The 26005-nt window shown below is 46.2% G+C and overlaps 1 protein-coding gene across 1 annotated transcript in view; it reads right to left on the bottom strand.

Annotated features, from left to right (window-relative positions):
• The window catches only part of TYMS (thymidylate synthetase), a 214681-nt gene that overhangs the window by 141790 nt on the left and 46886 nt on the right, over window positions 1-26005 (bottom strand). Inside the window, exon 2 of the mRNA XM_069620874.1 lies at window positions 3105-3178. Within this exon, the coding sequence (XP_069476975.1) occupies window positions 3105-3178 (74 nt within the window). The remainder of the gene's footprint in view (window positions 1-3104; window positions 3179-26005) is intronic.

Below are 26005 nucleotides of genomic sequence, written 5' to 3'. Positions count from 1 at the left end.
CCTCGTCAGCCTCCTCCACGTGGGCATCTTCCCCGCCCTGGTCCATGTTTGGTGGGCAGCTTTGGCGCTGAAACCCGGTCCGAGCCGGGCCTCTCGGTACCATCACAGGCAGGGCTGCCTTGCACACCCTTGAGAAATGGTCAGGCAGTCCGCACCTACTACACGTTCTTCGGGCCGCCGGACACTCAGTCAGGTGCAGAAGGTCGTATCCGCATTTCTGGCAAGATTCACCTGCTCTTCCTGCTCCGTCATGGGGTCCTGCCCCAGGCCTTCTCGATCCTCTACCACCCCGCCACATGGCACACACCTCAGACTTGACTGAGCGGGACCCCGCCTCCATCCTGGATGCCCGAGCCTCCGCCACCTCGTGGCACCGGCCCAGCTCGAGGATGTGGGGTAGGGTGATTCCCGGCTCCCTCAGGACTTGCCTTCGGAGTTTGCCCGACGAGCAGGCCTGGATCAGCATGGTGCGTATCATGTCCTCCGCGTCTCCCCATGCGCATGCCAGGGAGAGGCGGTGCAGGCGTCCATAGAAAGTGTCCAGCGTTTCATCCTGCTTTTGTTTGGCAGACAGCAGTAGAAATCTCTCATAGTCCGAGTTGGCAAGAGGGAGAAAGTGAGCATGGAGGGCAGTCTTTGCCGCATCGTAGGAGCCATCCCCTGCTGGAAGCGACTCAAAAATCTCCTGGACCAAAGGCCCCGCCGAGTACAGCATTGTCGCCACCCTGCTGTCATCATCCGTCACCTGTGCGGCCCTAAAGTACATATCAAGGCAGTCACCCCACCTCTTCCACCTGGGCCCCATGCTGGACGGTGGGCTCGATATGTCGAACTCGGGGATGGACTGCAGGGCCGCATGGGCACGTGGCTGGGGCATGATGGGAAGTCCTTGCTGAACAATTGGCTGTGCCAGAGGCGGCACCGGAGCTTGACCACCGACTTGGGCTTGAGGGAGTTGTTGTGGAGCAGCCACCTGTGGCTGCACTGGAGGCACCGGGGCCTGAGGGCCCTGTTGAGCTGCTGCTTGACCACCGTCCTGATCCTCCGAATCACTCATGGGCTTGAGCACACAGGCACCCCCTCCTGGGATCTTGGGGGCCGCAACTCAATCACCCACCACCTCTGCAGTCTTGATGCCCCACCCAGGCAAATAAAAGTTCAGCCGGGGGAGAAGGTGGACCTCCACAGGGTCTGCCACTGCAGCAGTCCACCCAGATGATGAAGATGAGGCCTCAACAGCCTGATGATGAAGGGGATGAAGAAGCACCAGCCACCTCGCTGTAGTAGCACCCAGTGGGTGTAGGAGTCCCAAAAATTGAGCCAAGAAAAGAGTTGGGCTAAGCAGGCCCAGCCATTATAGCCCCTCTCCTGGCTTACACTCGACGTAGGAAGCCCAAATGTTGGCAAAAATACAAGATTCGGGCATGGGCATGCAGGTATAACTGCCTGCTAGCAGTGTATCCAGAAATTAGGCCTGGATGCCACTCACCGCCCAAACCGGAGCTCAGTGAAGTTCCACGGCCTCGTAGACAAAATGGCCGCCAGCCGCGTGAGTGTTGCACGGCCACGGCATGAAACGAAGTGTTCGTTCGTTCCATTTCAGGAAAAAAAAAAAAAAGTGCATATTTTCACCGCCGGGCCCAGGCATCAGCCTACACTCGTCGCCACTGTTGGGGGTGGGTGCAGCGCCCCCACGCGATGCCCGTGTAAGGACCACACAGGACCACACAGCACACGTCCTTACAGTTCGGGCTTCCCGGTCGCTCTGACACGGCCGGGAACGCCCCATTTATTTATACAGCACGCGGCAGCGTGCAACATCACGCCGCCGCGTGCGCATCCCGTCACGGGGCAACGCCACAGTGCGGTTATGAGAATTGCATAGAAGTGCAACAATATTTTAATTTAGTGAAACGCAGCATGTGCCCTCGGTTTTGCTTGTATGGTTACACCCATGGAGGTGATAAAAATGAAAAGATGATCAAAAGGGAGAGGAAGCGTCCCTGTAAAAGAACTATGAACAGTGTACACACATCCTAGGTTCACTGGTTATGTCAGCACCTTCATGCAATGTTAAATATACAGCATGTGTCTTTTCAGTTTATGTAACTGTGGTTGTAAACCGTGATATGTAAAAAGATTTTGAAATAAAAATGATTGTGCCATCTGCACAAAAGCTAGGTTCTCAGCCTGAAGAAGGTGGGGTGCTAAAGTCAAGAACCCCTAGTTTCTTAAACTATAGTAGACTAGGTATAATTATTTTGAAGGCCAACTTTGCAACACGAATTATTAAAATTATTTTGTAAATCTAAGTTTTTCAATACCTATACTGTTTTCAACTTGCTTCTCAATACCCGTTTTGTGCCTTAAATATATTGAACGGCTTATGTGCGATATAAAGCACTAGTGGTAGTATCCAGCGTCTGTAGATCTGCATGTGGGGTCTGCTTTAAACTGGTGTAGGTTCTATTGTGTCATAACGTCCTATTTTTGAAAAATTGCAAAATCGGAATCTCCTGAAATCGCTTATACTGATAGCACAGGGCCAGACCCCGCTCCACCCCTGTGCAGGTGGAATGGGTGGGGTTGGTCCAAATTCACCAGTACACCCCAGACTGGTATGGCGCCCTTGGGCCAACATTACAGTCCACCAACTCTTATGGGTCTGGAGCCAACCCCGAACATACAAACACTTTGCAAATGTATATATGGCCTGAATGCAGACTTACACAAGCTCCGTTAGTGTATTTTACAATGTGCAGTATATTTTCACCTACATTTCTACGACCGAAATAAAACCAAAGGGGAAATGTTATTTTATTACGTTTGTAGCAGGGCTGGTAATTCTTTTCTGGAGGCATGGAAACGTGTCAGTTCGTAATTACCCTAGGGAACACTTCTTGTTCTTTTGAGTTGTTCTCCTAGGTTTCTTTATATATATGGGGAATTTAGAATTAACTTTTACAACTCATTAGGAATAAACTACTACTGGGCAAGAACCAGTCATTAGATCATTTGCAAAAAGTAGGAAAGTACTCCCTGAGGTACATTTGTCCAAGTCAGAAGATATATGATCAATAAGACTGCACAAAGTTGCCACATACCTTGATGAACCACAGCAGCTCCTCGAGCACACCTTTCCAAAACACTCGCTTGGTTGTCAGCAGAGGAAACTGGTCTACAAAAAGGGTACAAGAGATGCTTTAGACAATGTTTGAACCATACACAAAGGAACAGTGCTAATTAGACCAAACGACTATGCAGACTTTCAGTTACAGAATACAACCAAGTGGTCAGACTTGGAAGAATATCCCTTTTCTAGGATTACATACCCATCAGGGTGCAAAAGGTGCACTCGTCACTAGCCATTGGCTGGGATAAATTGAAGGTAATTACTTCTGTTTTGCTAGCAAAAATGGAATATGGTACCGTAAGTACTGGTCTGTAAATGGACAGGAATCTAAACAAGCATCAACAAAGCAAACCGTGAGGGCCGAAGCATACATATTTGTCCAAGTACTGAGTAGATGAACACAGGTACTAGTATTATTCTCAGGGTATTGCCATAATTTGCTCCATTACTAACATCATATGGCAGGCATGGTTATGGTACAGAGCATTACCATCAACACAGATGCATTTACAGGATCACACTATTGGCAGTTTTTGCCATCAAAAACCGATCTATTCTAACCATTTCTACCCAGTGCCCAGTTATTCACAGCTTTTTTTTATTTATTTATTTTTTTTAATTAATTTGTATTGGATAATAACATCATCCTTTCAAATTATTTACCATATCATACAAGGGAAAACAAAATGTACAGATTTTTACCATCACAATTAAAAGATCTAAACTTTAAAACATCAAAGCATACATCAATCAAAAAGCAAGCATATCCGGAAAAATGGCCTATAAAAACGAATGATCGCTATGCGGACCGTTAGCTTGACATTATTGAATAAATGCTGCCAAACTAATTCTGGTTCCATAGTACTATATAATACTACCAATTCATTATTGAAATGTATGCTCCTCAGATTTGTTAGTTTAGGGCACCCAGTTAGACAATGCTCTAAGTTTTCTTTTATACAAGCGACAACAGAACTCTTCTTCTCACCAAAATTTCACAAGTTGGCCACAGGTTCATCCTAAACCTAAGATATAGGTTACGCATTTGGAAAGATAGTCTGCCATACTTCAAAATTGCTTATGTAAAAACGGATTTGACTTAAAGTCAATAAACCCAAAACATAAGTTATGATTTATTATCCAATCATATTGGTATAATTTTACTCGATCAGGGTTCCCCAACAATAATTCCAGAGTTATGGATGCATCAGCTAGTGCATGGAATATATAATCGCACCACTCTTTCGTAAAAAATTGATCCCGAACAAGGAGATGTTTTGCCATAATTCCCAAAAGATTCCTGGCTTTTAAGCCTAAAATGCTTTTTCAGTGTGGCAACCATTTTCCACTTCACGTGAACATCTAGGGGTAACAGGCCCAGTTCATGCCTGATCAGAGGCAACGGGACAGTTGTGTAACATCAAAAGTTCTTTCCAGAACCAGGATTCTAGTTTTGGCCAGATTGTGTTTGCCGGAAAGAGGCAATCGGTTCCATACAAGAAGGTAGGGATGACCTTTTGTTGGTAAAAGGTCATTATGTGGTTTAACGTGAACTTCCCAAATTTTCCTTTTAGAATTTTCGCTTGCCGTATTAATGTTTGAAGTTTGTTATCTCTCTCGAGTTCATTAATTTTGTTAGACAAGGGTACTGCAAAAATTAATCCCAAGTATCTATACTGTGCTACTTTAGAAAGACTGCTGTTTTGTAGCTGCCACTTATAGTTTTTAGCTTTAGTCTTCGTGTCAGGACGACACCATAATCTGTGTTTTGGGAAGATTGATGACTAAGTTGTTATTCACCACAAATTCATTCAACTTATTGAGCAACAGCTGTAGACCTGATGGAGTTTGGGATAGCAGAATAAGGTCGTCAGCATAAAGTAAGTGCAAGATTTTTTTTTTCTTCCTCCAGTTTTGGTGGATCACATTGAACAGATCTTAAATCAGTCCCCAACTCAAGCAAGAAAAAAAAATATTGATGAAACCAATATGCATCCTTGCTTGACCCCTTCGAAATGTATGCAATTTAGCAGTGAGTTTGCCAGCCAAGGTTAATCTTACTTGGACTGTGGCGTTATTATGGAATCGCATAATCAAGGAAAGTAAGGCGGGAGGACATTTGTGCTGTACAAGTTTTTGTTACATGATGTTCCGATCAATAGAATCAAACGCAGATTGAAAATCTATAGACGCCATGTATAGCACTTGGGTTCTTTTTGGCATATTTATTTTTGGCATATTTATTTTTGATCATGTTCAGTGCCATAAGATTTGGACTAGTACCCAACCCGGCTACAAAGCCCGTTTGAAAGGGGTCATGCAGCTGGTTAGAGCGTCCATTCTCTGAAATCTCTCAACGCTAATCTGGTGAAAATTTTGCCCGGGGCGTCTAGTAACGCAATAGGTCTATAACTAGCAGAGCACGAGCGGTCACCTTTTTTGTACATAGGGACCAAAAGAGAATGTGTCCAGGATACTGGCAGGGATTGATTAGTGTTATCGTAAATATTAGATATAGTATCCTGGACCATAACTCAGGATGTTTTTTTTAAAGGTCCTATTTGAGAACCCGTCGGGACCACACGCTCCCGATTTACTGATCTTATTTATGAGGAATTTAATATCTTCAAGGTCAAACTTTTGATGGTAGGGCCCAAGATCGTGAGGGATAGTGGCGACAGTATTGTGGGGAGCAGCAGAACGCTCCCGGATATGAGAACACCAATCTTGCTCCGCAACATTATTTGCTTGCATACCGTCCTGTGAGTCATGCGTTGACTTGTTAAGTAAGGCCCAAATTTGGGCCAGATTTTTCGACTGTACTGTGAACAGCATATGTTCACCATCATGCTGCAATCTGTGTGCTCTGGTGGCTCCAAGCCAGTTTTTATATATTGTCTTAATGTGAGCCAAGACTGGTCCTCTTTCGTTAAGAGAATGGATTAGCTGCTCTTGTCTGGAGACGATATTCTGACTTTTTTGCTCTAGTATCAGCATCATACACATGTAATTTAGGGCACTGCATGTGATCCCTGCATACACCTTTGCCAGAACCAGCCCGTTGGAAATGTTGTAACATATCAGAGTAACATGGCTGCAAGTCAGTCCACCCTGTACGAGTGTGAATGTCTAACTGATCTTTTAGCCGTGTTAGTGATTTCTCCAACCATCATAGCCTGTTACCGTTATTTACTACAAGATTTTCACTCAGTAGGTTTTGTTGTGCAGCGGTTGGTTCATAGTTGGCTTTCCAGTGAGTCACAAGTTGATTGTGATCACTGTATGCATTTTCAACAATGCAAAATTTGGTAATCTATTCACATAAATGAAGTCAATCATTGAGACACTGCCACCACAATGCCACGTTGGATTGGGGGGGGGGGGGAATATCGGTCGGGAATGCACCAATCTAATCAGATTATTCTGCCCATTTGTTCAGTTGTGGATTGTACGTTTGGGGCTGTTTAATTGTGCAATCTAAATTAAAATCTCCATAGATTATAATTCGTGATATGGTTGTGTCCATTGCAATGTCACCAAGTGATTTAAAAAAACACCTGTCCGATATTCCCACCGGATTCCAGTACACATTTATCAGCCCATAAATTTCATTGTTAACTTTTAGTTTGACCAATTGAATTCATTAGGCGTTTCCCATGCCTGGGCGAAAATACCCTCTCCAGATTCAATAGCAATAAGCATTCCAGATGTCGGCCTTCCATGCAAGATCCGGGTTGCTGGATTCAGAAAAAGATAATTATCCCACACTTGTACAGACATTAACCATGTTTCTTGTAGCATAATTATGTTGTATTGCGCTAAGTCACGGTTATTATTTAACAAGTGGGAAAAACCCCTTGTGTTCCATCTAATGAGTGCAAGATTTTTGGATGAAGCTGGTCAGACTAGTTAGGCTCAGTTTTTTTTCCTCGATTGCAAGTGCAATTGGTTACTTCACCCTGTTCATGATTCCTTTTACGTGAGACAAGATTGGGACCATTGGAATTGGATTGGTACTGTGCTTTGTTTTTTTATTTCAGCATTCACAGTTGTTTCAGTAGTTAGTGAAACCCAACATTAACAATTCCTTTTTGGCAAGCCAAATTGTATTTTGCACCAGCCTCAAATTCACCCACATGCGTACACATTGTGGATTCCCTTTTTCGGGGAATTCCACCAGCACCAAATCCGTGGAACAAATGTCCTCCAGACATGGTATGTCAGAAAAAAAATGGCTAAGATAGCATATTGTACAGCCGGAAAGGCATTGCAAGACAGCCTCAACGAAAAGTTGGCCGGGGGTCTCCTAAGAGTACACAGCCGGACCACCTTTGGTAACTGATGCTACCGAAGGGACAGAGCTCCCTTGACTGCAACCAGTGCCCATAGCAGTTTGAATTGTGTAAAATTTCCAATGTAATTTGTGAGAGCAAGGAATTTTGAGATGTTACGGGATTTATGGACTCTTTAGTGCTTTGGCAAGATTCCAAATGCACCATATGCTTATCTGCCCCAGGGGCAAAATGCCTCCGTTTTGGTTAGGGTCCACTTGTCCATTACTTGACCCTGCTATTTTAGGCGTCGTTTCCATCGGCAAAAGATTTTTCTCCACCATTTGGTCCTTAAAGCTGACGCTCAACTATTCATGTATGCATCCACAGCCTTCCTTATCTCTTGGCGCTGGAAATCTCTGATATTCAAGACCTGGTTTATGGCCTTAGCTTCCCGGGAATTAGATCTCGACTGGAGATTTGTCCCTCTTGGTCCCCGTCTGCAAGTTCTGACCTGTTGCCTTGTCAACGAGTGCATCCAGAGGGGCATATGCCAGTGATGGATTCAGTAGACCACTTCACGTTCGGTTTGCCTTGGAGCAATTGAACATATGTTATTTTTTCGCAATCGCTTGGGCAGTTGTAATTGAGTTATTAGTTGGAATACTCAACTTTGATAAACGTTCGCATCTTAGCACCCTTTTTGTTTTTGGTCATTGGTTGATTTTTTGGTAGCTTAGTGCTCGAAGAATTGCTCAGTTTTGTACCACTTTTTGCCTGTTTGGAAAACACTGTATGCAGCTTTTGCTGCCTTCATTACAGTATCCTTAGTGGTGCTACCCGCATTGTCTTCACTCTCTATACACTTTTCCGCCTGCATGACAACTTGTCTGGCACCTTCATCAATAACATCACCAATTATGCTATCAATTTGCGGAATAGGTTTGAACACAGCTGCTGGCCCCGTGTTCACTGCTATTGGACATGTGATGGGGTCAGGGCCCTTTACTGCTGGGTTACAACATTTCGATTGAAATTTATACGTGGCTTTCTTTTGCCATAATAGCAAGTGTTCCATTTGTGAAGCTTGTAAGCCTGTTCAGTCAGAGGATCATATAACTTAACAACGCAGTCAATGAAAATTGGGTAGTCTTTAACGCAATTTCCATTAGTGCAACATTATTTTGGGCCCGATTAACCATCTGTTTTCTGTAAAAGTTCCACAGAAATAGGTAGTACCCGCACCAGCGATTCATCTACACATCTCGGTACTTCAAACACAGGCAGAGCACAAGATCTCCTCGCCGTTGGGACACAGAAGGACACATGTACACTTGAGTAATCAGTTCCAATACTAGAGAACATCGCAGGTGATTTGGATAGATTATCCGAGAAGCTGTGGAGAAAAGCCAGAGTTAAGCGAGTTCAAGTCAATTACTACATCATCATATTCAATACCCTCCATTGGGACCTTGATCGCATCAGCTATCTGTACACTGCATTGAATTCAACAAACTAGTGTCCGTGATTGAAGTGTTCAATGTTGCCATTACAATGCGTGGAACAATGCCCAACGTTGTACTTTATGGAACCAAGTTCCATTCGCGTTGTAACAGTTCAGTTTCTCTTATGCATGGAATCAGTCACATTCACGTTAGAGTCATTAATTGTAAATCGACTGAGTATCGGCACTCACTGCATAGGCCATCGGCGGTTTGTTCGTTGCAGGTAAAATGTCCTTGCAAAATGTTCTAATATCCATGCCGTTGCTTGGGACGGCTTTCACATTACTCTCCTTTTCTTTAGATTTATAGCTCAAAGGGCAGCTCTTAACATTATTACCCGTCATGATCGCCGCGACGGGCATATTGACAGGACGTAAACCCTTCGGCATTCCTGTTTTTAAAAGAAATTACCATGCCTAAATCTGTGCCTCACCCAAGCAAGTCGAGAAGTCCCCCCCACGCGCCTCACCTTCGAGGCAAAGAGGGACTTGTCGGAACTTTCTCTGTGCGTGCGGCTGGCTCGTTTTGTAGCGACGTGCCACAGGGGGCATTGCCACACTTAAAGGAGAAAAAGAAATATAAGGCTCCAAATCGATGTTTAGCTGCAAATTAAGTACACCACAGTATCCGTAAGCTCTATATTGCAGCCTCAGTATCCAATATATACCGTTGTGATTTGACAGAATTACAAAAGTGTTTTCCACAGAGTTGCCGAGAGTCCTGAGGCAAAGAGGGACTTGCTCGGTTATTCACAACACTGAGGATATGGACAAGAAAAGCAGTGCCCCCAGGCAAGATACTATGGCAAAAGCATTTCACATACTACATGTATTTATTGACATATATTACAGTCACAGCCCATATATCAGCCATAAAACATTAAAATGACACTTCCAGTAAAATCAATACATATTCCCAAAACACCACACTATGAAACATTAAATTACCATCATGCCCTTCAATAAAAACATTGCATAATTGATTCCTAAAAATAATTTCCTTACCACAGGCTTTACAGTAAGAATTTTCTATTTCCAAAAAGGCTTTGCATTACACTCAGTTTGGTGAACTCAATACACTCTATCCCACAAAGTCTGCATAATCTGGCACTTTGCTACAGTCCCTGCCTACCACCAATAAGCTCTAGAGAGCCTGCGAGGTTAAATATCACAATATGGCCTCCAAGCGTGCGACTAGAAAGAAAAAGCCATAAAAAGCCATAAAAAGCAAGTAGTCCATGTCTATTAAAATATGTTGGATAAGATTCCCACTGTTTACCTTGGTAGCCACCATGATCATCACATTCTCCATATCGAATTGCTGCAATCTATTTATAATCACTACTTTACTAAGGCAGAAGTCGTTAGTTTGGGAAGGGGAAGGGGGGGGGGTCCACATCCGAGACCCAGGACATCACACTCCAAAAAAAATCCTGCGTCTTTCCTACAACGTGTTGTACATCGCCATTACCTCTGGTAAGCGCTGAGCGGCCACCCACCTTTTCTTCATCTGAATTATAACCATGCAACGGTCAGACATAATCTCAGTGTATATCAATATAGATGGCAGAGTACCGTCGCTTGGGCCATCTCTGTTAAGAAAACATTTCACCATTACAATTACCTCATTTCTTGCAGGTCTACCTTACATGCACTGTATACTGCTCTACCTTGCCAGAAGTGACATTTGTTCGATTTGATTGTCATTTTAAGTGCATTTTTGGTCAAACGTATGCACTACTTGTGCCACTTTCTATAAGTGCTTCCTTTTGGCATTACAGAAACGTACCTATTTTCACAGATCTTCGCTGCATACTGCATTTCATTACCCTAAGTGGGCTCTTTCTTGTTGTGGCAGTTTCAGTGAAGCTCAAATATTGACCGCATCAACACCTATACTTCTCCACCTTGCCACGTAATTATACTTACCTTGTGGCAACATCATGTCCAATCAACCTCTAATTTTCTTCCAACACTAAGCGAACCTGCCATTCCGTGGGAAACCTGGAACAGGGATTTTATAGATTATGTTACAGCAATACATGGCCCAAACTTCAACACTGAGCCGCGCAGGGCCCTACTAGTGCACTGTCTGGGTTATGAAGCGAGAAGGATCTTAAAAAGCCTGCCTGATCCACACACTTGCATTCAGGCTGCTGGGGAAGGTGTCGATTTATCCAATGCATATTAATCCATACTCAACAAGATCGATAACATTATCTAAAAAAAAAAAAAAGTCAGCATAGTTTTACAGTGGTACCATTGCAGCAACAGGGAATATTCCAAAGATGAATCCATTGAAGATCACTGCCCTTAGAGAATTGGCCAATATATGTAATTTTGGTCCCTCTTACAATGAGCACCTGTGTGAACAATTCATGTTGAAGGTCAAAGAGATCAAAGTAAGAGGAAATTTGGGCAAAAGGTGATTCCCCTCTCTGGAGGAAGTCTTGGATATTGCCAAACGTGTTGAACATATGTAATGTTGTGTTAAACAGTGGGGGTGGGACGTGGCTAGCTAGCTGCCATGGAGTGAGGCAGCAAAAAGAGCTCCCACGGAAGATACTCATACATCCGATTTTGTAAGCCAATAGCAGGGAAAGGCTGCACAACCAGCGTAGAACATCACTGACAGAGGGACAAACTGAACAGAGCACCTCTGAACATTTGAGTACACCAAGCCCAAGATGGCAATCGGAGTCACCACCAGCCCCAACAGAGCCAGACTGCCGGGCTCGGCATGCAGCAGCCGGTGGCAATAGGAGCTTGCTGAGGAACAGACCCAGCCATGCGGAAGGATGCCTCCACGGGACTGCCCGGTGAGTCAGTGAGAACAGGGCAAGGGACAAAAGGGGCAGAAAAACTAAACCCCGACAAGAACCAGCGAGGGAGCACATTACCCACCAGGGGGCCCGGTTGCAGTAGACCACAAACCCGCGCTGACAGAGGGCAGCACAACAAAGGGCAAGCGCACTATGTGCAGAATAATCCAAGATAAGGACATGCAGCAGACACCCACTCACAGCTCCTGCACGGAGCGCGCTGAACCGAAATAACATACAGATCTACATGGAAGGATAACCACAAGCCCAGGCAGACAGGAGCTACAATACCCACCCGTATAACAAACCTGGAACACGGCTAGGGGACAGTAGGCGCATGAGGGTGGGCCCTATGCGAGACCCAAGACTGTTGTAGAACCCCGAGGAAACGGGACAACGCCCACGGGCAGGATGGGCTGGCTATACAGCAAACTGAAGAGCCCTGGTCCTCGATACTGCTTACAGTATGCAGAGCCCCTGCAGGGCAACAGCCTGAAGCACACGAAAACCCTTCAAACCACAGGGCGCAGCATACAAACCGGGTGGGAAATTAGATTGTTTGCCTTGGTTCTTGCGTGCCTTCTCTGCAGACAGTAATGAGGCAAACGACCGGAAAGGAGACAGTGAAGGGACCCAACCAGCAGCAAGTGGGACAGGTAGGAGGAACCCACAGGTCGGCCAGCATGAGGAGAGCCCAATCCTGGCAGCGATAGCAGCACTTAAGCACAAAATAGACACAGATACGTGGGGCTGATGCGTCAGGAAAGTTTACAAATGGTTATCCACAGTTCATAAAAGGTTAATGTTGACTGTATGTTTTTGGAGTTTGTGGGGGGCGAGAAAAGTACCAGGACAAACTGTCGACACACGAGTGTTGGGGAGGTTACTAGTGGTCTAAACTGTGATAAGCGTGAAGCTAAAAGATGCAAAGGAAGCATGGACAATAATGAGACATTTAAATGCAGTGCAGGAAGAGTAATCGCACAAGAAAGTAGTATGGGTGATGGGGAGGACGGGCCGGTGGGAAGGACCCAGCCCCATGAGATTAATCGAGATGGGGGCTAGCGGCCTGGGGGTGATCACCTGGAATGTCAGGGGACTGAACAATTACATAAAGAGATTACGGGTACATGCATACTTGAAAGGGATACAAATAGCAATGTCACAGGAAACACCTCACGCTGGAGAAACATGCTGTAAGTGCCAGGAATAGGAGCGGCAAACTGTATGGTTCAACATCATTGGGTTTACACTAAGGGGGTCCTGGTGTGGGTGGCTGCCACAGTCCCCTTCCAGCTCCTGGACTTCAAAGATGAGGAGGGCAGGCTAGTGGTTGTGCAGGGTATGCTAGAAACAGGAAAGTATGCCCGATAAACATGTACGCCCCGACGCAACAGAGTTTTTAACCTGAAACCAACTACATAGAGGTGCGATGTGGCGACTAATTGCACACTAAACCCCAAACTAGATAGATCGGACAAGAAACACAAGATGCCGGCACCCCCGCCTAGGACAGTGGGAGTCTTGCTGGAACATCTGCAGCTAGTGGATGTACGGTGAGCAAGGCAGAGAGGAGAGGGGATATTCACACTACTCGGCTCCACATGGCACGCACATGCAAATAGACTATCTTCACGGGAACCAAGACTTTGGGTGACTGAAGATTATAGGTTACAAAGCCAGGGCGCTGTCGACCACGCCCCACTCAGCACACTGGCATGTGATGGTGCTGAGAGCGCCAATATCCCCATGGAAGTTGAGGGCTGAAGCCCTGCTAGAAAACAGTTTAAGAAACCACCTGAGTGATAAAATAGACTAATACTTTGAGAACACGGGGAGTGTACAATTAACAGGAACACTATGGGAAGCTTTCAAAGTCATCATGAGGGGAGAGGCGATGGGTATAATGGGAGGCATGTGAACATACATACAGAGGTCCCAGGAGAGTGCGGAAAAGGACATAGAACAGGAGGAAAGTATGCCAGAAGAAAGTACGGAGGAGGGGGGCAAAATTGATGCGACAGAAAGGCATAGAAGACTGGAGGAAACTGGACTATGCAAAGTACACCCAGAACTACACACGGAAGGAGACAAGCCTGGGAGATTACTTGCCTGGCTATGCAAACGAGAGGAACCAAGGGATATGATCAATAGCAACACAGACTAAGACGGAAAGGTAGCCAGGACGCAAAAGGAAATATAGTCTGGATACTATGAGGCCCCGTATGCAAGTGTCGAGAAAGGTGATGACAACATGGATATAAATGACACTGAGTCAAATAGATTTGCCCCGACTGGAGAGTGATCAGGTGACTGCACTAGATGCCCCACTTACGCTCAAAGAAATTAGGGAAGTGATAGCCGAAATTCAGACTGCTAAAACACCGGGGCCTGATGGCCTACCCGGAGAATTTTATAAGACATACGCAAAAGGCACTAGCTCTTAAACTACTGGAAGCCTTCACAGAAGCATACAAAGTGGGTGTGCTGCCCAGCAGCCTCCGAGAATCTATATTAGTGCCCATACAACCAGGGAAGCCACCGCAGGAGTGCAGATCTTACAGGCCACTATCCACAATGAACCAGGACCGTAAAAATAGCAGAAATACTGGGAACCTGATCCATGAAGACCAAACAGGTTACGTATCGGAGCGGTGCACCTCCGGAGAATGCACCATGTAAAAGATCGCAGAAACCATTTGCACGCACAAACCATTTAGACGGAGACTCTGCAGTGGCCTCCCTAGACGCAGTCAAGTCCTATGACTCGGTTAAATGGGACTGGCTACTAAGGACCCTGGAGGGATTTGGGATGGGCAGTGCTTTCATGAAATGGGTGAAGCTAATGTACATAGCACATAGCACCCAGGGCCAGAGTGCAATAGGAAAACATCTCTAGGGCCATCAGAAGTAAAGGCACCAAGCAGGGTTGCCCGCTGGTGTCGATGTTATACAACCTGGCCTTAGAGCCGTTGGCGCCCTTCCTGAGAATACGCGAAATCTAGGATAGAGATAGACGGGGAGGCGCAAAGTGTCCCTCTATGTGGATGACATGCTACTGTATGTCAGCTGACCTGAGGACAACCTGCCACACTTACTAGATTAGTTTGCGAGGCTCTCGGGCATCCAGATTAATCTGGAAAAATCCAACTTGTTCCCGCTGGGGAGCATGAGAGGACTAGACACAGACCAACTGCCAAATCTGGGGTGGAGCTCGATGGAGAAATCCTTTAGATAACTGGCGATCGATGTGTGGCACGACCCAGCCTTGGCACACGAACATGCAGAAAGCCTTTGAGTGGAAAGATCCATGGGGTTCTGGGAGAAACTACCCATAGGAGTACCGGGCAGGGCTACACAGCTGAAAATGGTGGCACTTCCGCACCTACTGTACCACTTCACCAATGTGCCTTAAACCATACCTAGGGCACCTAGATGGGTTGACACGTAGATTCCTATAGGGAAAGGGAAGGAATAGACTAGACCCAAGCACGCTGCAAAAGGACTACAGCAACGGTGGAATAAGAGCACCCAACTGAGCTGGATAGGCAACAGCAGTTTGTATCGAACGGGCACAGAGGGGAGGCGACCCTAGACGCAAAACTATTAAACCAATGCTAAAACCCCACTACCTAAAGGAAATACTATGGGTGAGGTATTCGGAATAGTCTAGACCATCCGGGTTACAGAAACTAGGTCGGGACTTGTGAAAGAGCTTGGAGACTCCTGGGAGTCCCGGGCCATTAATCTGGGAGCATTCCCATAGCAGGGATTGCAGTAACACAACATGGTGTGGTGAAACAGATCAGGAAGCACTAGGAGACCAAAAGGAAAGCAATGGTGGGGGAACAAGAGGACAGCAAGATGCTGAAATTCCTGACCCTGGAGAGACAACATGGGGTACACAAGGGACAGTTCCTGATGTATGTTGGAATAATGAGCAGGATAGATGAGAGATGACCGGACATGGGGAAAACCAATGCAACGTTGGACACCCTATAGACATATCATGGGGGGACACATGGTCTCCAGGATATATGACCTATGGACAGGGTCCGGAGACCTAGAAGTGCGCAAGCAGTGGGAATGGGACGTAGCAAGAGCTTTCACAGACACCGAATGGCAAAAAGTGCTGCTGTATACTAGGAAAGTCTCCAGAAATGCCAGATTCAAACTCACTCAGACATAGGTGACACAAGCCGTACCTAACACCACATATAATGTGAAGCATCCGTAAATACACTGACCAAGTCTGCCTCGGATGCACCCAGGGAAACGTGGACATGATGCACACGTTTTGGACATGAAAAGTAATAGTCAGATCTGGGAGAACATAGCTTAGAGGGTAAAAAGGGGAGGGATCCCCCGAGTCACCCGAGTCTTGTCTCCTGGAAGTGTTCCAGAGAGAGGGGAGGTGGGCTGCCCATTTATCCAAAATGAAGGACCAGATTTGCATTCTGGCCAAGCACAGGATAGCAATGGTCTGGAAATCGGTTGAGGGACCCAGGAAAGGGGCTTGGTGGGCAGACCTGAAACACTGGTCACTGGCAGAAACTTGTGTGGCGCAGAGCGCTGCAAAAATGAATGCATGAGGGGAGCTAAAGTGTGGAAGCATGGAACGAACGGATAGAAGGTTTACCGCTGAGGACATAGAAAGCCCAGATCAGAGAACTGAAGAGTTACCAAGCAATTGCCGACAGGCCCAACATTTATACAGGAAGGGGGAGAGAGGGTGGAAAAGAGGTGCACGCACAAGCTTCCCTATGGGAGTGCTATAGTATAGAGCAAATGCAGAGAGATCTACATTGTCACTTGGTGTATGTTTGTAACGAAGTTGAAAATAAAAACGTTACAAATGTGTTATACAGTTAGAAACTAAAGATGGAAAAGATGCCATTTGCATTACATCCTCACAAGACAAAAAAAAGCACAATAAGGATTCCAAGATGGCCGCCACACCCCGAGGACGTGCATGCAGCATTCTCTGCCCCATTTCCTACAACAATAGAGGAGCAGCCCTCTCCCTCCGGGTTTGGCGAGCTGAGTTCAGTAGATGGGCAGACCCCACCCCCTTCAGTGCAGCGGCAATCTGCGCCAACATTGTTGCTTAGACATAACAGGCACATTGCATTTGGGGACACAGCAATACAAGCATGGCCGAATCCCTAATATCACCAGGGCAAAGCAGCGCATCAAGACACGGACTGTGGGGGCCTGGACAAGCCCATCTGCAAATGCTCTGCGCACACAAATCTCATTGGACAAGGACTTCAACACTCCAACACTCGTTCCAAGCCAACCCTCGCTGGTAGTTAAGACATTTGCCTTCCATCTAAGCTATCTTAACAAGAACGGAGCAAGGGGGGGGGGGGATACCAAAGATATTTACTCACACAATAAAGAAAAACAGGAGGGATGGAGGCTAACAACTTTGCAACTTGTGCATCTCAAAGCACATAACAGCGCTGGTAACATGAGCTGTATAACAAAGGATGCCTGTATTCTGGGGCTAAAAAAATAAAAGGATATTGGTTGGCTTTTTTTTCTTCACCATTTATCAGTGCAATATCCCCTAAACCTCCAGACCATCACTTTGGTGCCTCAGTGAAGAGTTAGGCACGCAGATTGGCAATTGTGCACCAAGTAAAAACCACTACATCTTGTGTCGGGTAGACGCCGGCGCACCCCTAGTTTCTTCCACACATCGCCACAATACTCTTCAAACCAGAGCAACGGTACTCTCCACCCCTAGGCGTTTCAGCTTTTGCAGCTTTTTTTTCATATGCCATGGAGAAAAAAAGCAACCTGCTCATCTGCGGCCCACCAAGGACTTTCAAAATAAACAGAACCCGCTTCAAAAGTTCTGGGGGACACTGGGCCTTCATGGATATCCGGGGGTGTTACAGGCAAATGCTGTGGGTAATGTCCCAGGGGTATTAGTAGCATTGAAGTCTGATTCCCCATTGTAAGGTGCCAAGAACAAAAATTCAAAGTGTGACTATATTTTTGAAATTCTGGGAATAGGCCCAAGATTAACTGTGGCGTCATCTATGCTCCCAATACAGGCCAGGAGTTGCGTTTCTTTTTTATCAGTTATTACACTGTTGGAAGCGTTTAGTGAGGGGGAAATAATACTGTTAGGGGATTTCAATATAGCCTGGGAACGCATGATCGCAGTGCGGTTACCGGTTCGACTTACCTGGCACCCTCTATAATATTAGAACAAAAATGTGCACAATTAACATTGGTGGATGTATTGCTAGCATTAAATCGACAGGATACAATTATTCATATGTACATTGCTTGTTTTCCGAAATTGATTACACCAAGGTTTCAAATACTCTTCTTGGCAGGGTCCCTCAAATCACTTGTTAGCCAATCTCACTTCAGATCATCATGAACCTTGGATTACAGATCTAGATATTGCAGGGGCTACCCAGAGAGTATGGTGCTGGCGTTTCCGACTCGGTAATATAAAGGGAAAAATTGATGGCAGAATAGCGGAGTTCTTTGAAGTGAATCAGACACGATACTTCCGCAAACACAACTCGGGATGCGTTTAAAGCAACAATATGCGAAATCTGTATAGCAGAGGCTACTTATAGACAGAAGCAAAAAAAAAAAAAAAAAAAAAAATGGCATTGGAAATAGAACTGGAGTTAGAACTTAAATAATGTGGGAAATGGAAACGAATACAGGCCTGCAGTTCAAAAAGCATATTGTTTGTTTTATTCACTTAAAATGCGCACCAGACCCGATGGTAATAGGGCGCAGCAGTAAAGGATATGCGAAGCTTAGGTTACATGGGAACAGCCCCGGGGGATGATGGGTATACTGTTAAGTTTTATAAGACTTATCGGTCAACGCTAGCCCCGTTAATAGCCAAGATGTTCAACTCCGCATTGGAACAGTGTTCCCTCCCGCCCACGATGATGTCCGCTCTGATTGTAGTACTCCCCAAAGAGGGGAAGGACCCCTTCCAGTGCCAATCATACTGCCCTATATCTCTCCTTAAGGTCGATGTCAAGATCTTGGCCAAACTCTTGGCAAACAGGCTGGCGAGCCTCCTCCCTTCCCTGGTGCATGGAGATCAGGTGAGCTTCATCCCGGGACGCCAGGGGTCAGACAATATACGGAAGACCCTGGATCTCATGCACGAGGCTTCAAGGCAGGGGACGGAGGGCTACCTCCTTTCGCTAGACTCAGAAAAGGCCTTCGACCGTGTGAATGGCCTTATATGGGTAGGGTTCTTCGGAAAATGGGTCTGGGGGACAATTTCTGTGGGTGGATCTCAGCATTATATAATGGCCCCATAGCAAGAGTTTTGGTCAATGGCGGCACATCGGAACCTCTGGCCCTCTCTAGGGGCACCCGTCAGGGCTGTCCCCTGTCACCCCTTCTGTATGCTTTGGCAATGGAGCCCCTGGCCATTGCGATCAGATCTGACCAAGAGATCGCAGGGATAAGATGTGATGATTGCGACTTCAAACTCTCCCTGTTTGCAGACGATATCCTGGGCTACCTGACCAACCTTCAGGTCTCTCTGCCCCGATTGTTTGAAGTACTACGGTACCTTTTCGGGGCTCAAGATAAACACATCCAAGTCTAGCATTATGCCCATGGGCCCCGGGGACCACGACATCGGGGGGAACTCCGAAATAAATGGGAGTGAGAATAGAACGGGTATCCACCAGGTATCTGGGCACCAGCATTCCCAGGGATCTTTCAAAACTTTATCAGTGCAACTTTCCGGGGATCTTGGCTAAGATCAGCAGTGACCTTAGGCGGTGGGCGCCTCTTACACTCTTGGTTTGGGCGTATGGTTACGGATAAAATGAACATCTCGCCCCGCCTACTATACCTCTTTGCAGCCCTCCCCGTGGTGATCCCTGAGGCCTTCTTCGAAGTACTGCAATCCCAAGTCCTTCAGTTTATTTGGGATGGGAAGAGAGCTAGAGTCAAATTCTCTACCCTGACCCTTTCAAAGTCTCAAGGTGGATTTGGCTTCCCAGATTTCAGACTATACTATAAAGCAGCCCAGCTTAGGGTGATGTTGGAACACATGAGAGATGACATGGGGACGTATTGGACATACATTGAGGACGTCCACACCTACCCGAAAAAAAGTCAGGGACCTATTATGGGCCCCCCCTAAAGCCCTCCCCTCCCACCTCAGAACACACCCTACCTTAGCGGTCCTCTGGGCAGCCTGGAAACTGAATAAAGATAACAAACTGCTGTTGTCCTGGCCGTCAACATCGCTGTGGCCCCCCCCCCAATCAACCTGGGCACCAAAGGCTTCCGAGATACCCAATCATGGTCAGACATGGGCTTGGAGAGAGTTGCCCAACTCTCTCGCGAAGAGGGCTTCATAGAGTATAACCAACTGACTGAGGCACTGAACGACAATCCGCCCTCGATTTTTGAGTATCTGCGTTTGAAGGGAATCCTGACTCACCCCCGGTGGGCTGATAACTTCAAACATCCCCACGTCCCCTCACCCCTTTTGAAAATGTCCTAGCCAAAAGCGTCTCCCGGAAGGGCTCCCTATGTAGGTTTTATAGCACATTGATAACGGCCAACCTGGAGGGTAGAAAACCTTTCAAACGAATATGGGAAGAAAGGCTAGGTATGACGCTGGACGATCACACATGGAGGGCTATCTTCAAGGCCATATTCACGGGTTCACTGTATACCGCTGCCATGGAACATAGCTTTAAGATACTCCACTCATGGCATCGGCCCCCGGCCACCCTGTCCAAAATGTTTAAGGAGGTATCCCCTTATTGCCCTAGGATATGTCAACAAAGGGGCACTTGGTTTCATATGTGATGGGGATGTCCGGTTATTCAGATGTACTGGTCGGAACTGCTCAGCCGGATTCAGGATATAGAGGGGGTACTGCCCGTCTACTCCCACTGGAAATCCTCCTGGGCACTCCAATGCCGGAGACAGAACAGAATGCATTCCCGGAGGTCATCGGGGCCATGTTAAGGGCGGGGAGGTCAACACTGGCCCAAAAGTGGAAAAGTGCGCTAGCTCCATCCAAGGAGGATTGGCTTTGTAAATTGAGGTCGATCTTCACCTATGAAAAACTCACAGCGATAATAAATGATACCGTGTTTGAATTCGTACAGGAATGTACCGCAGTTGTTCTTAATGATGACTGCATCTCCATGCGTCTAAAGTATGACCCAATACATGTCCATCTTGTACATCTTACTATTAGCCCTGTGGATCAGGGTTGGCCCCCAGACTGTTGTGAGCCAATGGGACCCCACTATGACAAATTATATGACTAATACAGCAATGTTTGAATGTTCTCTCTGCAAGCTTCTATAACCTGCAAAACCTCAAGACCTGGTATGTTGAAAAGTTGGGGGGGGGGGGGTGGGGAGGAGGGATGGGAGTAAAAGGTAAAATTACTGACATCTTCATGTGTTGTATTGCGGTCAGGGATTGGTCACGCACTCTACCTTATATGTATGATGTCAATAAAAAAACAAAGTTAAAAAAAAATAAACATATTCAAGTCCAACCAAATTCTATACACATCTCAAATGTTCTTGAGGGTGTACTCCTGCAAGGCACACATCTGCTACGCCTCCCCACTTCGGCTCCTTTAATACACCAACATTCTAAGGTCTCTTCTTGACCATGGCTTCTTTCTCTCAAGCTTCCCTCAGATCTACCCATGACCTGGGTTTCTTTCAGAATTCTCCCAGGTCTCACCACATCCTTGACTTTCCAGGTTTCCCCCCCCTAGGGTCTCTCCACGACAAACATTTCTCAACACTGCACTCGAAGGTAAATGATATTTCTCCCCCGTCGACTCATTCAGAGGCCTACTCAGAAAAAATATCATCCTCCTGCTAGGGGTTCTTCAGGCTAGTGCCTCCCCCGTAGGCACTTCTTCTGGCTTCTAGGTTAGTGACTGGGACCTTCCCCTAGGTCCTGAACAGCACACAACAGAGGCTATCCTGCTTGGATCTCTTGACAGAGCAGTGCCAGTTTAAGTGTTGTATAGCTGATTAATAAGTCTTCCCAGGTAGTATTCTCGCAGTATATCCAAGGAGTGAGAGAGTTTGTCTGCTTCCGCACAGCCATCATTTTTTAGTGACTGGTTCACTGCAGTTTTAGTATTCTGGGCTGGTGAGGTTTCTTTGGTGAATGGTTCGTTTTAGCTCTTGTGGTTGGTTGACTTTCAGATGAGGGTTTGTATTACTTCCCTTTGGGCATTGATCAGTCCTAATGAACACTAACAACAGTGTGGGTCAAGTCTTCCAAGTTAGATCAAGCTCTTGTTAATCCAAAATTAAGAGTGATCAGACCTGTTGCTGCAGTGTTCTGCGGTGCTTGACCAACAGGCAAAGTCTGCAGAATCACCCGACCACAAGCTTCCTGGCTCCTGCAGCGATGGAATGGTATTTATCTTTCTCGTGGCTTAGTTTTTTTCCCAGCACACTGCATTATGTGAATCTTGCAGTTCAACACTCACTTGTTCGGTAGGCTTATTAAGGATAGAACTGCACAAAAGTGGTTATTTGCATTCTGAGGTTTTAGGGTTGACTTGTCGGGTAATAAAAATTGGCAATGACTGCTTTACAATGTTGCCGTCTGCCTCCGAGGCATGCTGGACTTTAAGTTCCCTGATGATCTTTGTAAATAATGAAGAACACAGGGTGCGTAAAAAGAAAGTATTAATGAGATTTGTTTTTACTTTAAGTAAAAAATACACATTCTTCAGTATCTGAATATTAAGGCAATTTGGAAGGGATTCTTTTTGTCATCACCCCATTCCCACCATGATCCAAGGCAGCGTCTTCATTCCTAAGAATTTGCATTTTGCATATGAAACAATGGCACATGCCCAGGCAGAAGTACTTGTATGATAGGATCTGGGTTATCTAAATATAGAAACTTGGGTGTGATCATCGCTTGTCAAAGGATAAACTGCTGTGTTTGCCCAGACGTATAAATACGTTCGATGATTGCAATCTTTCGGTTACAAAGCGCATGAGAGGCAATAATTTGATGCAAACCAAATAACCGAAGTTGTTCATTTTTAAACAAAGAATTCAATAGAAAACGTCATTTTAGAATGTATTTTTGGCGTCACTTTGTGAACACTTGGTACCTCCTTATGTCTTCGTTTTGTCCCTCAAGTGTCCTCTTTTGATCTTGTGTTGTCCTTCGATCCTTTTTGATCTTCTATTATCCTGTTAACTTTTTTGTCCTTTGATCCTCTTTTGCCTTGACAGTGGATTTTGATGGAATTGTGGTATTTGTTGTAGAACTGGATTGGACTCTGCATCTTCTTGTGGCTCTTGAGCTGTTCTAAAAAGGGCATTCAATTGTGGATTCTAGAAGGCCCTGGTCTTTGAGGTCCATCACTTCCACTCTGATAGATCTGTCTCCGATGAGGCGCATGAAACCACCAATTGTGAACTAGCTTTTTTTAACAGCACCAGTTTTGATGAGATTTTTGCTCATCAAAAGCCTTCCGAAATGTGAATATTCTTTTGTTCAAGTAGTCTTGTTCATCCCTTTGGTACTTCTGTTGCTTTTTCATCTTTAAATCTGCCATGAAATGTTGTATTTAGTCATCTAGGATTTTATCATTTTTAAAAAAGTGGCGTGTGCTAGGTTCAGTCTCGATTTCTTGTAATATCCTCCAATGTGTTTTGGTTGATTGGTCTTGGACTCTTTGGATCATTTCTATGGAAGCTTTGGATCATTTCTATGGAAGTACAAGTAAACATTTGTTCCCATTCATTTAGAGCTTGTCTGTCTTCATCTTCAAATGTAGGGATAGATCCTTAGACCCCCCCCCCCCCCCCCCCGAGCAAAAAAAGACAGATCTATCAGAGTGGAAGTGATGCATTGGGGAGTCCAGCTTGCTGGCTGGTAGTTTTTTCGTTTTGGGCAAAGCCAGTGGCCTAGTGTGCACCTGAGCAGCCAGGTGGTCAGATTGCCCCGATGGCTGGACGCAACTGAATATGTGCTAAAAACGGGTCAGCTGCCTTCTGGTTTACTCCCTTGACATAGGCACGAAGCAGGGGGTTTGAGAGGTGCCTCACCTGCGCGGCTCCAAGTGATGCTTGCTCCAGGTGAGGTTGGGGCTAGAGTCCTGGACTGGGTTGTTAAGCATAGCCGCTGGAGAGCAGGAAAGTGTTAGTGGCCGTAGCCACTGGAGAGCGGGAAAGTAGTTTTTTCTTTTTGTGGCAAAGCTAGTGGCCTGGTGTGCTACCGAGCAGCCTGGTGGTTGGATTGGCCTGATGGCTTGACGCAACTGGATCTGTGCTGAAACTAATCAGCTGAGGATTTGAGGGGGTGCCTCACCTTCGCGGCTCCAAGTCCTGCTTACTCCGGTTGAGGTTGGAGTCCTGAGCGTAACCACTGGAGAGCAGGCGTGTGTTGGTATCGGCAAAGCCAGTGTGCTGAAGTGTGAATGACCGTGGGTCCTGTTCTCTGTTGCCCAGTGGAGAAGGGTGCTTTTCTTGGAGTGGTGGAGGTGCGGCTGGATGGGCAAAGGCAATAAAAAGCAGGGGCACCCCGAGTTGACTGCAGGACCGCAGAGGAGGTGGTGTCGGCAGACACTTCGAGCTTGCCGACAGGACCCACATACCCGACTCCAAAGCTTAGCATAATTCTGGCTGAGATGAAGTACGGATTTATACCACCATGTAATATATAATGGACTGCATCGAGAATGAGAGTGGACGCATCCAAGACGCTGAACAATGAAAGAATGAAGATTTGGCAGCGAGAGTTCGCTACAACAACATTAGAGTGGTGGGGATCCCGGAATCTATTCAGACGCAGAGCATGGAGAAGTTATGGAGGACTTCATCAAAGAGGTCCTGGGTCCCTCCCAAGCCCCCAACCCTCCCCCCCCCCCCCCCAACCACCTCCGCCCATTTTCTTCTCAATGTCATGCGACAGTGCTGAAGTCTAGATCTGGGCAGAACCTGCGTCCAGTCATTGCTCGCCTGCTCAATTTCCTTGACTGATGCCATCCTGCGTAAAGCACACAAGTTGGGAATTTCACAGTACAATCCTTTTAGCCAGACTTTACAACAGTGGAGCAGAGGGTCAGCATATCCTTTTTGGCCACTAAACATGTGCTCAGAGACCAGGGGTTCAAGTACGCCATGTTATATTCTTCAAAGTCGAGGGTCATCCATAAGAACTCACTTTTTCACTGACCCTGTTGAGGTGCATGTTTTTTTGGACAATTTGCTTTGGATTTGAAGTGAGGGGTTGGGAGGCGGGTGTTCATGGGAGCAATATGTTGCTGTGTTTGTGCCGTCTGCGTATTTGTTTGAAGGGACGCTGTTGCTGGGATGATAATGCACAGGCCTCTGTGTGCTCTGGAAACCTAAAGCGCAGTTGGGGTATCTACAGCCAGGTTGGAGTGGTTTGGGAATATTTATTGAAAATGGGTTCGTGCAGTCCACGCATGGCAGAGGTTATGCTTGCAGATATTTTGGCAGCCTTTGTTGGTGAGGCCGAGTTGGCGAGTTAATAGGATTGCTAGGGAACTGTTGCCCCCACCCCCTCCAATTACTGTCGCAGAGGTGCTGAAGTAACTTAAAGATCTGCCGACTGCTAAGGCACTAGGATCTGATGGTATTACTTTAGATTACAAAGCATTTGTCCAGATTGCATCAAACTAGTTGATTCTGTTGTGGCAAGAAGCATTGGAGATGGATGCAGGAGGGGGTAATCTCCTTGATTTTAAAACCAGGTAAAGACCCTTAGACTGTGCGTCGTATAGGCATATCTCGTCAATTAATTTAGACAAAGATATTTTCTAAAGAGCTTCCTGACATGTTACTGACGTTTTTCTGCCTCTTTGGTCATCAGTCTGAGTTCATCCCGGGACAATACGAGGCACTGAAATGTCGGCTGTTCGGTGTATTGGCTCAAATAATCCAGGCATAAGCGCAGTTGTCGCACTATTGGATATGGAAAAGGCATTCAACTCTGTATCCTGGGACTATCTTTTTTCAGTTCTGGAGAAAGGGTGGCTACCACGATATTATACGCAGTGTGTCAGGATCCTGTATTCAGGAGTTACTGCACGGATTGTGCTTTACGGGATGCATTCAGCGTCCTTTGGGGGCAGGGGACATGGCAGGGGTGCCAATTGTCCCCTCTTCTGTTTTTGATAACCATGGAGCTGTTTGCAGCTCGGTTAAGATCACGACACAGGCATTGCGGGTTGGCATTGAGCGGAATCAGGGAATTGATAGGCTTATATGCAGACAAC

Source organism: Ambystoma mexicanum, chromosome 5q, assembly GCF_040938575.1.
Source record: "Ambystoma mexicanum isolate Mex_15411 chromosome 5q, UKY_AmexF1_1, whole genome shotgun sequence".
NCBI classification, from domain to species: domain Eukaryota; kingdom Metazoa; phylum Chordata; class Amphibia; order Caudata; family Ambystomatidae; genus Ambystoma; species Ambystoma mexicanum.
This window is presented reverse-complemented; position numbering and strand designations above follow the sequence as displayed.